This window comes from Ahaetulla prasina, chromosome 8, assembly GCF_028640845.1.
Source record: "Ahaetulla prasina isolate Xishuangbanna chromosome 8, ASM2864084v1, whole genome shotgun sequence".
NCBI classification, from domain to species: Eukaryota; Metazoa; Chordata; class Lepidosauria; order Squamata; family Colubridae; genus Ahaetulla; species Ahaetulla prasina.
In genome coordinates, this window is record NC_080546.1 from 80,497,978 (window position 1) to 80,510,639 (window position 12,662).

The 12,662-nt window shown below is 37.9% G+C and overlaps 1 protein-coding gene across 8 annotated transcripts in view; it reads left to right on the plus strand.

Annotated features, from left to right (window-relative positions):
- FRYL (FRY like transcription coactivator) overlaps positions 1-12,662 on the plus strand; it is a 171,082-nt gene that overhangs the window by 75,870 nt on the left and 82,550 nt on the right. For 6 of the 8 annotated variants that reach the window (XM_058192134.1, XM_058192135.1, XM_058192133.1 and 3 more), the window contains exons 5-14: positions 758-854; positions 1,198-1,277; positions 1,908-1,988; positions 2,297-2,465; positions 4,487-4,579; positions 5,139-5,237; positions 7,713-7,814; positions 11,040-11,084; positions 11,725-11,828; positions 11,949-12,057. In XM_058192134.1, coding sequence (XP_058048117.1) covers positions 758-854; positions 1,198-1,277; positions 1,908-1,988; positions 2,297-2,465; positions 4,487-4,579; positions 5,139-5,237; positions 7,713-7,814; positions 11,040-11,084; positions 11,725-11,828; positions 11,949-12,057 — 979 coding nt within the window. The remainder of the gene's footprint in view (positions 1-757; positions 855-1,197; positions 1,278-1,907; positions 1,989-2,296; positions 2,466-4,486; positions 4,580-5,138; positions 5,238-7,712; positions 7,815-11,039; positions 11,085-11,724; positions 11,829-11,948; positions 12,058-12,662) is intronic. The other 2 variants (XM_058192132.1, XM_058192136.1) reach the window with 1 other exon arrangement.

The following is a 12,662-nucleotide window of genomic DNA, read 5'->3' on the forward strand; positions in this document are numbered from 1 at the left end:
GCTCTTCAGCTTTGAAACGGAGATAAGCACTGCCCCCTAGAGTCGGCAACGACTAGCACGTATGTGCGAGGAGAACCTTTACCTTTTTAAACGTATTAGGTTTGTCATCTGTCAACTCTAAATTCAACCCCAGCGCATACTCTCATATAGATTAGTCTTCAGCTTCACAATTAGATAAACTTAATATAGGTAGTCATAGTTGAATGGAATCAATACAAGTGATGATATGATGAATGAAGTTAACGATGCAAGATCAGACCATTTTGCCTGCAACTTAAAATTGCAGAAGACCAAAAATAATTTGTTTGGAAAAATTAATTTAAAGAAGATTGTAAACTTTCTAAAAAAATAAAGCAGCACATGCTAATAGCCAGTCAGAGCTGATCAATCATTGATATAGCTACAGAAGGAAAATGTAAGTAACTTTAAACTCAGATACTCAGAAACAATTAGCAAGTTATATACTGTAATTCCTTGCTCAGTTAAATATAGTAGCAGTTCCTGACTTTCGCTTTGAATAGTAATCAATTGGATATTTCTCTGAACTTAATTTCCTAATAGATTTTTTCCCTATTTTGTTTTCTTTTTACTGCTGTTAGATTGTAAGGGCAGTATGGAATTCCAGGATGAAGATGGGCATTGGTGTAGAAAGATTTTGTGTAACTTTCTTGAATGTGTACATAAAAAGTTACATGTATTTCTGTTTGGAAAAATGAGCTTGTCTTACATCAAATATATTTGATATTTTTTGTTTCAGAGATGAGCAGCAACGAGAGAGAGATTATCTACTTGAACGAAGGGATTTAGCTGTAGATTTTATTTTTTGCTTAGTTTTAGTAGAAGTTCTAAAACAGGTAAGCTCTTTAATTTCTGCTGCATATAAGCTATTTTTTAAATTGCAAAAACAGCTAATTGTCTTTGTATTCTGCTTAGAAATAGAGTATGATACTGGAGTAGAAAGCTAGGGTTTTTTCTTATGCATTGTAAAATATAGTTCTATTAAAATGAAATCACTATTTCTGTGGGGAAAAAAGAGTTCAGAATTGTAGCATGTCATTTCATTTATTCAGATCCCAAATAAAAATATGCCCTTCTGTATATATTTGCATATATGTTTATCCAATAACAGTAACAATTCACATTCCAATAAAATGTCTGAGCCATAAAGATAAGCAGTACATGCCCTCTCTGTTACAGATACCTGTTCATCCAGTGCCTGACCCTTTAGTTCATGAAGTTCTAAATTTGGCTTTTAAGCACTTTAAACACAAGGAAGGGTAAGTATATTTAGGATACCAAATATCTTTAAATATTTCTGACTCATGAGTGAGTAGTGACTATTCCAGTATCTCAGAGAAGTTGCACTAATGCAGGTGTTTTTGAGTTCAACTTGTTATTTACATTTTTTGCTAAACAACATCATGATTTAACAGATACCCATCCCTTTGACTTTGTTTAAATTTATTCCTAAAGAAATTTGTATAAAATTGAGGTCTGCAAAGGCCTGGATCCAAGCACCCCTTCCAATCCTACATCGCAGAATAATTGCACAATAAGTATTAAAATGCTGATTTAAGAATATCTAAAATGTTACAATAGTTAATAAATAACCTTGAATGGATACAGTAAAATTAAGAGTCAACATTAGCAACGGTTAATATTCTGCCTAGATGGTTTTAAATGTGGGAAATTTCCTCTATAATGATTATATGATTTTTGGGGCTGTTGCTATAGGAATAATGCAAAATTTTGTAAACTTGAGTCCAATTCAAAATACGCAACCACAACAAGTTACAATGGAAATTCAGGTCCCAATTGTGGTTGTAAGTTGAGGACTACCTGTATGTGCAGCATTGTGTTAAATTGTATCCTAATATCAAATTTGTGGGTTTTTCTTTTCATTGTAGGTATTCAGGGACCAACACTGGAAATGTCCATATCATTGCAGATTTATATGCAGAAGTGATAGGTGTTCTTGCCCAATCAAAGTAAGCAACTTTTTTTTCAAGATCCAAAGATTTCTTCTTTGCCACAAGTTTACTTATAACTGTAAATGCTTAATGATCACAGATAATGTGTTTTTTAGCATAACAAATAGTAACTATTAATATCTACGGCTAATGATGTCACTGCTAAAAGTCAAATTGACTTTGTCATATATCCTAAAGTGATCTAATATGGCCCGGTATTGTTTGATGGTTGTAACTATATTTTTAAAGTGAGGGCAATTATTTTACTTTTTACGGGAAACCATTTTATCCATTCTTTTTAAAAATCTTGCTATTTCTTTACTTAGGTTTCAAGCTGTTAGAAAAAAATTTGTTACAGAATTAAAGGAACTGAGGCAAAAGGAACAGAGCCCTCATGTGGTACAAAGTATCATCAGCTTAATTATGGGGATGAAGTTTTTCAGAGTAAAAATGTATCCTGTGGAAGATTTTGAAGCATCATTTCAATTCATGCAGGTAAGCTATTTCATCATATTAATAGTTAGGATCCTTCTTTAATGTATACTTTACAGGATACATGAATGCTGGCTGTTGCTATAGTAAAGTGGAGACAGAGATAAAAGAATATACAAATGTTTAAGTGTTTGGTTTTTCCAGTCAGATCTCCAGGGGGATGATACAGAAAAGTCTCTCTTCCTAGGCCCCATTAGATGGTACTTTTCACCAGTTTGGATCAGAACATGCGTCTCCTGCTATATCTAACGGGATCCAGGAAAGGTGCTCCCTCAAATAACCCAGTCCCATACTAAGAAGGGACTATGACGTTATAAGTTATTCTGTCATCTTGAATTGAACATAGAAACATTCCGGTAACCAGTGCAACTCTAGGGGGTAGAAGTGTGACTTGCTAGATCAGGGGTGTCAAACTGGATTTCTTCAAGGGCCAGATCAGCATTGTAGTTCTCCGCGGGCTGGCTGTGGGTGGAGGGAGACAGGACAAATACCTCCTGCAGCACTTTACTGACCTAAACCGGCCGTGGAGGGCTGCACCCGGGCCATTTTGGCCAGCAGAGGCACTGCAAGCCAGTCCTTTGATATTTCCACGCTGGCCCCACAGGCTGGATTTAAGCATCCCACAGGCTGGTTCCAGCCTGAGGACCTTGAGTTTGATACCCCTGTGCTAGATAGTTGAAATTTCCTCAGCATTTAAAAAGTTAAAAGAAAATCAGCAGATTAAACCTAAATTGGAAAAGTCCCCTACCTGATTATCAGCACAAAAATGATAAACTTTCCCCTACCTGATTATCAGCACAAAGCTGTTGGCTAGGAATTCTTGAATTCTAATCCCAACATATCTGAGATAAAATTCAGATTACGTAATGTTTTACATATTATTTATTTCCTGTAAAGAATGTTAACGTATAACCCACTACAACTAGTAATCTAATGATTTATGCATGGTAACTAATGAATATCCCCCCAAAAAAGGAATGATAGGGATATTATTAGGGGAAAAATAGAAATAAACAGGAGAAATCTAAATTCAAAGGAAGTTAACCATATGTTAACTCTGGGAATGTGTGGATGAAGTTGACTTTTAAAAAATCTTGATTTCTCATAAATTTCCAAATAGGATTTTACTCTTGCGTTCTGGGAAGTACTTCCTGAATGCATATATCCATAGCTAGGGATTGGCTATAAATTCATCATAATTATATCATAAGGAGCAAAAATAATGATTGAAAGCCATCATTTGGAAAGTTTCAACAATTTGGTCTTTTCAATGATATTCCAAAAAAGGGACAGTTTCTTCCTTCAACTATTTGTCCCAACATCTTTCTCTTCGTCAACAACTGAAATCAGCGTAGAACAGAAGAACATTGTGGTCCACTCTACTTAATCTTCAGAAAGGAAAGCAAACAAGCTAAAGTATTATAATGACTTGCTTATCGTATAATTAACTACTTTGATAGGAGTGTTGAGGCATTACATATCTAGGTAAAATTTTGGAAGCCAACATTTGGCTATGTATGTATGACATTTTGCATGCTGAAACTAGGATTTTTTTTACTGAAAAAATGTTTTTGAATATGGCATTGCAGGAGCATGATCAGTACCAATTCTGGACAGATTTTTTTTTAACCAAATCATTGTCTTGAAGATTGTTTCTAATGACTTAAAAATGTTAATTTTGGAGTGCTCTTCGAGACTTGAAAAAAATGCTTTAATAATAACTGCATATCACTCTGTCATCATTTGGTTTATCTCAAATATTAGCAAAAGTGGTGTAATGTTTTCCAAAACTTGGAATTTTGCATAGGAAAAAATTATTCATAAGCTTCAGCGTATTTATAGAATAAAAACATTGAAGAGCTGCTAATTTTGAAGTTTCCAAATTTATTCCAGTTTAAACTGGACTATTTTGTTACCTGTATCTAGTTCTTTTATCTGCAGTAGGTTTGTTTTTCTGTTATTTTCATTTATTCTTACTGAAGAAGATGGTGCACAACAGAAATTTGATAGTTATTTTCTTGCAGGAATGTGCACAGTATTTTTTGGAGGTAAAAGATAAAGACATAAAGCATTCGCTTGCTGGTTTGTTTGTAGAAATCCTCATCCCTGTTGCTGCTGTAAGTATAATTTATTATTTCACAAATACAGTGTATGGTATTTATGCAAAAGTAGAGACATTTTCTCCTCAAATGGAATTTGCAGGTCTGAAAAACCCACTTTTTTGTATATGAGTGTATTTTGCCATATAGATAATGGCGAATGTAGTTTAATTCTTTTTTACAACCAAATATGTGATTTTATTTTTATTTTAAATCCATTATGGGGTTTCTTGTAACATTAAGGCCAAAATTCACCTTTCCGCAGTTCAATGAAAAACTCCCCCCCCCCCATTTTTAGCAGAGGAACCTTTGTACAGCTGTTTGTTCTTTCTCTGCGTTCTTGTTGGGTTTTTTTGTTTTGTTTTGCTATTTATGGTAGGACTTGTATGCAGTATTCAAGCTAAATCTTTAAAGTCTTTGGACTTGGACTAAGTGTTTTGTTGTTTTTCTGAATTTTTTTTAAAACCAGGATTTAAATCTGAAAAAGTATTTCATGATTCTCATGCTTTGTATCATTTTCTGTGTTACTACCTTTATCCTTCAAGATATAGTGTAGATCTGTTTCTTTTGATTCTAGGCTGTTAAAAATGAAGTGAATGTGCCATGCCTGAAAAATTTTGTGGAGATGCTCTATCAGACAACTTTTGAGCTGAGCTCAAGGAAGAAGCATTCATTGGTATTTTAAGTTGTTTAATTTTTGTCTAGGATAGAGTATATGTAATTTGATAGTATGTCACATAGCAAATATCTGGGATCAGAATTTGACAGAGAAAAGCTGTTTTCCCATATTGATTTAAAATGGACCTGGGTGGGGCTGTTTGCTGAGCATCTGTAAACCACTTAGAGAGGGCTTTAAAGTACTATGAAGCGGTATATAAATCTAAGTGCTATTGCTATTATAGTTTAGATTCATTTACCGTATATACTCGAGTATAAGCCGACCCGAATATAAGCCGAGGTACCTAATTTTACCACAAAAAACTGGGAAAAACTATTGACTCGAGTATAAGCCTAGGGTGGGAAATGAGGCAGCTACTGGTCAATGTAAAAAATAAAGATAGAGCCAAGTAAAATAACATGAATATTTATTTGAACGAAAATTGCAAAACGTCTACTCTGCAATTGTGCTGGGAAAGCCCAGGGTTGCCCGAGCATGAAAAAGCAAGAGAAGATAGTAAAGCAATAACCCAGTTCTCAAACCGCTTGTTCCAGCCTAAAGTATAGGGTCAACTAGAAGAGCGATCCGGAGAGAGAGCTCTGAGGACTGGGGCAGGGAAAGGCCGCTGAGGAAGGAGGATTCCCAGCTCTAAACAAAGGAAATCCCGGCAGACCCCACGGGAAGGAAGGGACGGGCTGACTCACGAGCATCGGGCTGAAGAGCAGCTGCCCCAGGTCGCCCAGCACGGTGACTACTAGCTCGAGCGGTTTGACTTCGGCGTAAGGCCCCCGCGGGATGCGGCTGGGCTTGCCCAGGTTGGAAGGCAACGGCGCCAGCGGCGGTTTGTTGCTGGTGGCCAGGGCCAACTTAGCCTGAAAGAGTGAGTGCTCGGACCGGGAGAGGTTCTTGGACATGAGCGAGGGCGCCTGCTTGCCGCCTTTGAGGCTACGGTTCGTAGAGCTGCATCTTCTTCTCGCTGTCGGTCAGGAAAGACAGGTTGGTGAGGGACTTCTGCTTGCGCAGGTTCGAGGCCACCGGCAAGCGAGCCTCCACGCTGTCCGACTTGAAGACCTTCAGCTCAGCCGTCTTGGGCGCCACCCCGGCGGGGCCTTTGGGGTTGGCGCTTCTGCATCATGGCCTTGCTCCCTCGGACGCCGCCTTCTTGAAAGCCTCCTGGCGTGGTGGTTGCCTCCGCCGCCGCTGCTACCGAGCATCTTCTTCCGCCTGCCGCGAGGAAACCATTTAAAGCCCAGCTTCTGAAGCACGGAGGAGAAGAAAGAAAGCCCTGGCGGTGCAGTGAGAGGCGGGCGGGGAGCCGCCAGCCTTCTCGGCCGGCGCTCGGCATGTCGGAAACCCTCCTCCCTCAGCCGAGAAGGCTGGCGGCTCCCCGCCCGCCCGCGGACCGAGCCAAGCTGGTCCCAGTCCAGCGAGCGGTGGCGTCGGCCGAGAAGGCTGGCGGCTCCCCCGCCCCGCCCTCTCACTGCACCGCCAGGGCTTTCTTTCTTCTCCCTCCGTGCTTCAGAAGCTGGGCTTTTAAATGGTTTCCTCGCGGCACAGCCTGGCGGGAGTTACTGCGGACCCGAGCCAAGCCGGTCCCAGTCCAGCCGAACGGTGAAAGCGTCGGCCGAGAAGGCTGGCGGCTCCCCCGCCCCGCCCTCTCACTGCACCGCCAGGGCTTTCTTCTCCTCCGTGCTTCAGAAGCTGGGCTTTTAAATGGTTTCCTCGCGGCACAGCCTGGTGGGAGTTACTGCGGACCTGAGCCAAGCGGTCCCAGTCCAGCGAGCAGTGGCGGGCGGCGCTCGGCATGTCGAAACCCTCCTCCCTCAGCCGAGAAGGCTGGCGGCTCCCCGCCCGCCCGCCGCGGACCCGAGCCAAGCGGTCCCAGTCAGCGAGCGGTGGCGGGCGGCGCTCGGCATGTCGCTTTCACCGTTCGGCTGGACTGGGACCGGCTTGGCTCGGTGGGGCGGGGGAGCCGCCAGCCTTCTCGGCTGAGGGAGGGAGGGTTTCCCCGACATGCCGAGTGCCGCTCCGCTTTCACCGTTCGGCTGGACTGGGACCGGCTTGGCTCGGGTCCGCGCAGCGAACTGCTCAGCCTTGGGCAAATCCCGCCGGACGATCTCGCTGCCTCTTTGGCGTCTCCTGTGCGGGGTTTCCGAAGTACATCGAGACGTAGACTCGAGTATAAGCCGAGGGGGCGCTTTTCAGCACAAAAAACGTGCTGAAAAACTCGGCTTATACTCGAGTATATACGGTATGTATCAGGATTCTGGCTAATGTAAGAATGCAATCATAGATACCGCCAAATATTTACCAAACTGTGGTTTGTTTAACTACACTTTATTGAATGCATCATAGTGTGTTAAGTATATACAGCTCATTGGTCCATTAATCATTTTTTACAAGTTTACAGTGGCTGAGTTTACATGCTTAATAACCCAGCCATGCTATTTTTGGTTTTTCTGAAAGTTGTAACAAATTGCTCCTCTCTCACAGGCTTTGTATCCATTGATCACCTGTTTGTTGTGTGTCAGTCAGAAGCAGTTTTTTCTAAATAACTGGCATATCTTCCTACAGAATTGTCTGTCTCATTTGAAGGTAAGAACTGTTTCATCACATTCCTGTCAGATTTAGCAAGTAAAATTTTCAATCTAGATTAACCACAAAATAATGTCCGTATAAAATAAATGTAAGGCTCCCATAGAAGAGAATATTTGTAACTCAGGGTTGAACTGAGGGGAGAGTCCTTGGTGTTCTCTGAGCTTGTTGTTTACAGATGGTAACAAATGGTTTGATTGCAATTAGGTAATCGGGACAAGAATATAATGCTTGTAGCTCACAACAACTTGTGAACCTATTTGAAGCCTATTCATAAGGCTTGTAATGTGAAGCTATTTCAAGTCAGAATAAGCTATTCCTGCATATTTCTCAGAATTGATTTTTCATATTGCCTGCGCTCATTTTATCCATTGTGAATTCCAGTTATTTAGAAATGTATTTTGGGGAAGCTGGACTTGGTCATGAATCCTTTTTAAATATTGTTTTCCAGTGGAAGCTGCTTAGGATAGCTGTACCTAAGACCAAGAGCCTTCTTGAGTGCAGTTCTGATGTTGACCAAAGATTGGCAATGTTTTTGCAGCCAAGTGCTGCCCTTCCTTACCTTTTTTTTTTGTTGTTTCTACATTTATTTATTGCCCCAGGTTGGATGCTAAAATATGAAGCTGTTTGCGTTTTAATGGGAGGTTAAGGGCACTAAAGAGAGCCAGTTTGGTGTAGTAGTTAAGGCACCAAGTTAGAAATCAGGAGAGTGTGAGTTCTAGTCTTGCCTTAGGCACAAAGTCAGCTGTGTATCTTGGGCTATGGATACAACTATGTCTCAGCCCGAGGAAAAAGGTAATGACAAACCACCTCTGGGAAAAAAAATTGCCAAAAAATCCTGCATGGACTTGTCTGGGTCTTCAAGAATTAAGATTGAACAAAAGGGGGAGGGGAGTGTTGTTTAAAGATTACAGAATCTTAAATCAGACATTTATCCTCTTAATCCTATAAAAAAGTGGGTGGGAGGATCATATATTCCAAAATAAATAGTGTTGACACTGAACTTCATTGATATAATCTGAAAAAATACTCTAAAAATACAGAAACAGGGCTGAAGAGCCTTATGTTAATGTAGGTTGCTCATCACTGATGATCTATTATCAAAAAACCCTTTCTCCTGTAAAGGCACAGAAGTCTGAAGAAGAGGGGAAAGAGCAGACAGAAAAGCAATAATAGCATCAGAGATCAGAACAGAGCGTTATATGTTGTGTGTAACCTTGCTTTTCTCTTTTGAGTTCTGTTTTTGTTATTATGGAGATATCAGTTTGAAGTCATAGGGTAGTGGAACGTTCACCATTCTGATAATGTATAGTGTGCTCCATAGCCTTGTTTATGATGCCATCCATTTGCATCAATTTTAATGGAAAATCTAAAAGCTCTTTTTTTAATTATTGTCACTGTATTTGAATAATATACACACGTCATTGATTTTGTTATTAATATTGCTCTTAATGCTTGAATTCATAACTGCCTAGCTTTAAATTGTGTAACAACAACAATCCAACAGTTGGATGTGTTAGGATAGTATTCTTTCTCTTACTATTTACTTTGTCAAGTTTGTGTGTATTTCTTTACACAATGGCAACTCTTTTGCAACACCTCCCCTTTTATTGTCTCTGTCTACCTGCTGTTGCTATGTGTTAAATATAAAGGGGTATGCAAGTGTCTTTTTAATTTTCTTATTTAGAAATATCACACTGCTGACAATGGGCAAATAAAAACTTCCATTGTTGGGGATTTTAGTTGTCATATAGCATGTATCACATATTTTAATATAGTTTTGTTCCCCTAACAACATAACAATTTATGACGTGGCTCTGTTCAATAGAAAGAACTAAAGTTATTACAATATTTTTTATTTAATTTTTAAAACTAATTTGTTATTAAAAACCTGCAATATTACAGGTTTTTTTTAAAAAAAATCAGATTTGAAAAAATAATTCATGCATTATATTCTAGATACTGAGATTTTACAGTAGAAACATAATTATGCTCAAATTCTGTAACTAACTAACAAATCTGCCAAGTAAATCTAGTTCTCTACTATTTTTTCTTAACATGTTTTAATTGTTTTAAAACATTATTAAGTAGTAAGTTATCACAACTCAGAATAAAACTAATACAGAGTATATATAAATAAAGTGTCAGAACTAATAACGTATCTTTTAAGTTATGTCACAGAATGTTGGTTGACAAAACTTTTTAATTATCAGCCTGCTCACCTCAATGCAGGAAAACGTGGATAAGCAATTTGGAACTTCCAGTTATTGAATATTTGGGATCTTTATCCTAATACAATTAATTTCATAATACTTTGATTTGATTGCCCCTGATATATGATTCCATTTCTTATCATGGGGTTTAAGTGAATTGATAATAACTTGGTGGGTGTATGGATCAACCTTTAGATTAAAGAGAATTAGCAGTGTAATCCTATGCGTGTCTACTGGAAGTCAATCCCACTAAATTCAGTAAGATTTGTTCCTTACTACATAGGATTGTAGTCTGCTTAATAGATGTTTAGGCCATAAAGGAAATACGAGTAGTTTTAAAAATTTGTAAACCAAGAAAGAAAGAAAATAGACTTTAAGGAGAATAGGAAAATATTATTTTTGTATTTTTTAGAATTATAAAAGAAAATAATAAAAACATGTTTATAGACAATCTTAAGAGTGACCAGTTTTCTATGTTGTAATTGCAGCAGCTGTTTTTTAAATGTCCAAAATTGTTCACATCTTCATTGATACTATCCAAGTTTAGATGTAGACTATTCTTGCACATAGTTTCTAAACAGCAACTGTGAGATATTGTAAATAACATACAGTGTATTAAGGACACTGAATTACAGTACTGTAATATCCAAACCATGCGTATAATCATGGTGATGCAGTAGTTAGAATGCAGTATTGCAGGCTATCTCTGCCCGTTGCCAGTTCAATCCTGACAAGCTCAAAGTTGACTCGGCCTTCTATCCTTCTGAGATAAATAAAATGAGGACTCAGATTATTGGGGCAAATATGTGTTATAAATAAGCACTGTTGAGCAGTCTATAAGTGCTGTTGCTATTGCTTATACAAATGGAGTTTTTCTCTGTCAAAATATTTCTATTGAATGGAGCCCCAGTAAACAGCTTTCTGTTTGTCCTTTTTATTTTTTCATCTAACATGCATGTGCTTCCCATTCTCATGTTTGTTATGTTTTGCTGTCTTGCATTGCTTTATTTAGATCCCATCTAACAACAGTATCAGAAAACAAATAGAAACACTTCAGGTGAGTTAATATGCTGTCATAGTAAAGTAAGAAATTGCTTTGCTTCATGTTTTTCTGTTGTTTCATTGTATATTTTATTTCCCTCTCTAGAACAAACAGTTTTTGTATTAATGTATCTCAAAAAGAGTATTATAAGTTAGTATTATTTGTGGAAAAAAGATACTTGGGTCACAGTATTACCTGTGTTTTATTATTACTACTATTTGATACTGTTTTCTTTAAATATTTTCTCTGCGTTAATCACAGAAAGCATGTTTTCATTTTAAATAAAGACTGAAATAGCTTTGATTTTCCGACTACGTAGTATTCTGTGGAGGAAGACATTTTCTGCAACGTGCAGAGCAATGAGATGGGAATCATATTGGATTATTTCTGGGACAGGTTTTACAAAGCACATTCCGAAACAACACTTCACTTAAACTACAAATATTGATATGGTTTTTATGTTTATGAAAAAAAATACAGAGAATCAATTTCTACCTAACTTTAATGTCTTTACATTAATTTGAGTGCCCAGTGTTTTGCCATTGTAGGAACTTGAAGTATAATTTTAGGAATGTCTTGGTTATTAGAGCTACTACTAAAAATGCAGTGAGGCTTATGTGCAATAGTAACAGTTTTTTAAAAACGTTTTTTACAGAATAAAGACCCGAAAATGTCTCGAGTTGCACTGGAATCGCTATATAGATTATTATGGGTTTATGTTATTAGAATAAAATGTGAAAGCAACACTGTAACACAGAGGTAAGCCATTTGGTTTTAATGTACTAAAATGTTGATAATGTTAAAAGGGCTGTGGTTGCCTTTTGGTAGAGTTGCTAATGAGATTTTTCAATATTCTCTTCTACGTCTTTTCTTGTACAGCCGTCTGATGGGCATAGTATCTGCACTTTTTCCAAAAGGCTCTCGCAGTGTGGTCCCTCGAGACACACCCCTGAACATATTTGTAAAAATTATTCAGTTCATTGCTCAGGTAAATCCCCTTTATAAAAACTTTAGCCCAAGTGATAATTGCCTGAAATATTTCAAAATTTGCTTATTCCCCTATTTAAACCTTAATGTTCTACCAGAACTTTTAAGTCACATGTTTTTAACCTTCCAAGAAAGCTGTGATGTATATTAGATTGAAACACAAGAATCTGCCAAAACTACTCAGAGATACTGTTAAAGAACAGAAGACTTAAAGTTCAGGTTTTCATACATAACAAATACAATAACTTTCTGATTTTTGAAGTTGTTACATTCCCCCATTTAGCAGGACTTGCTTGTAGGATTTTGGATTAATAATTACATCAATCTATCAGCCACTCTTGTTCTTCAGTCATTTTTGAACACGCTCATTGGCACATACAATACAAAAGATAGAAATCAGTGAAAAAATATAGTTGCCTTTTAGAAACATTTGTATCCCACTCCTGATTTCTACACTGGTAAATTTCTAATAAGCCTCTTGTAAAAAAAAGTTCCAAAATTTGAAATATAAAATATGTAATGCCGACTGGTAGCTGCCTATGTAAGAGAAAAGGTTTGAGCTTCAGATAATCTTAAATTTAGGCACATATTTTTTGTGGGATCTTG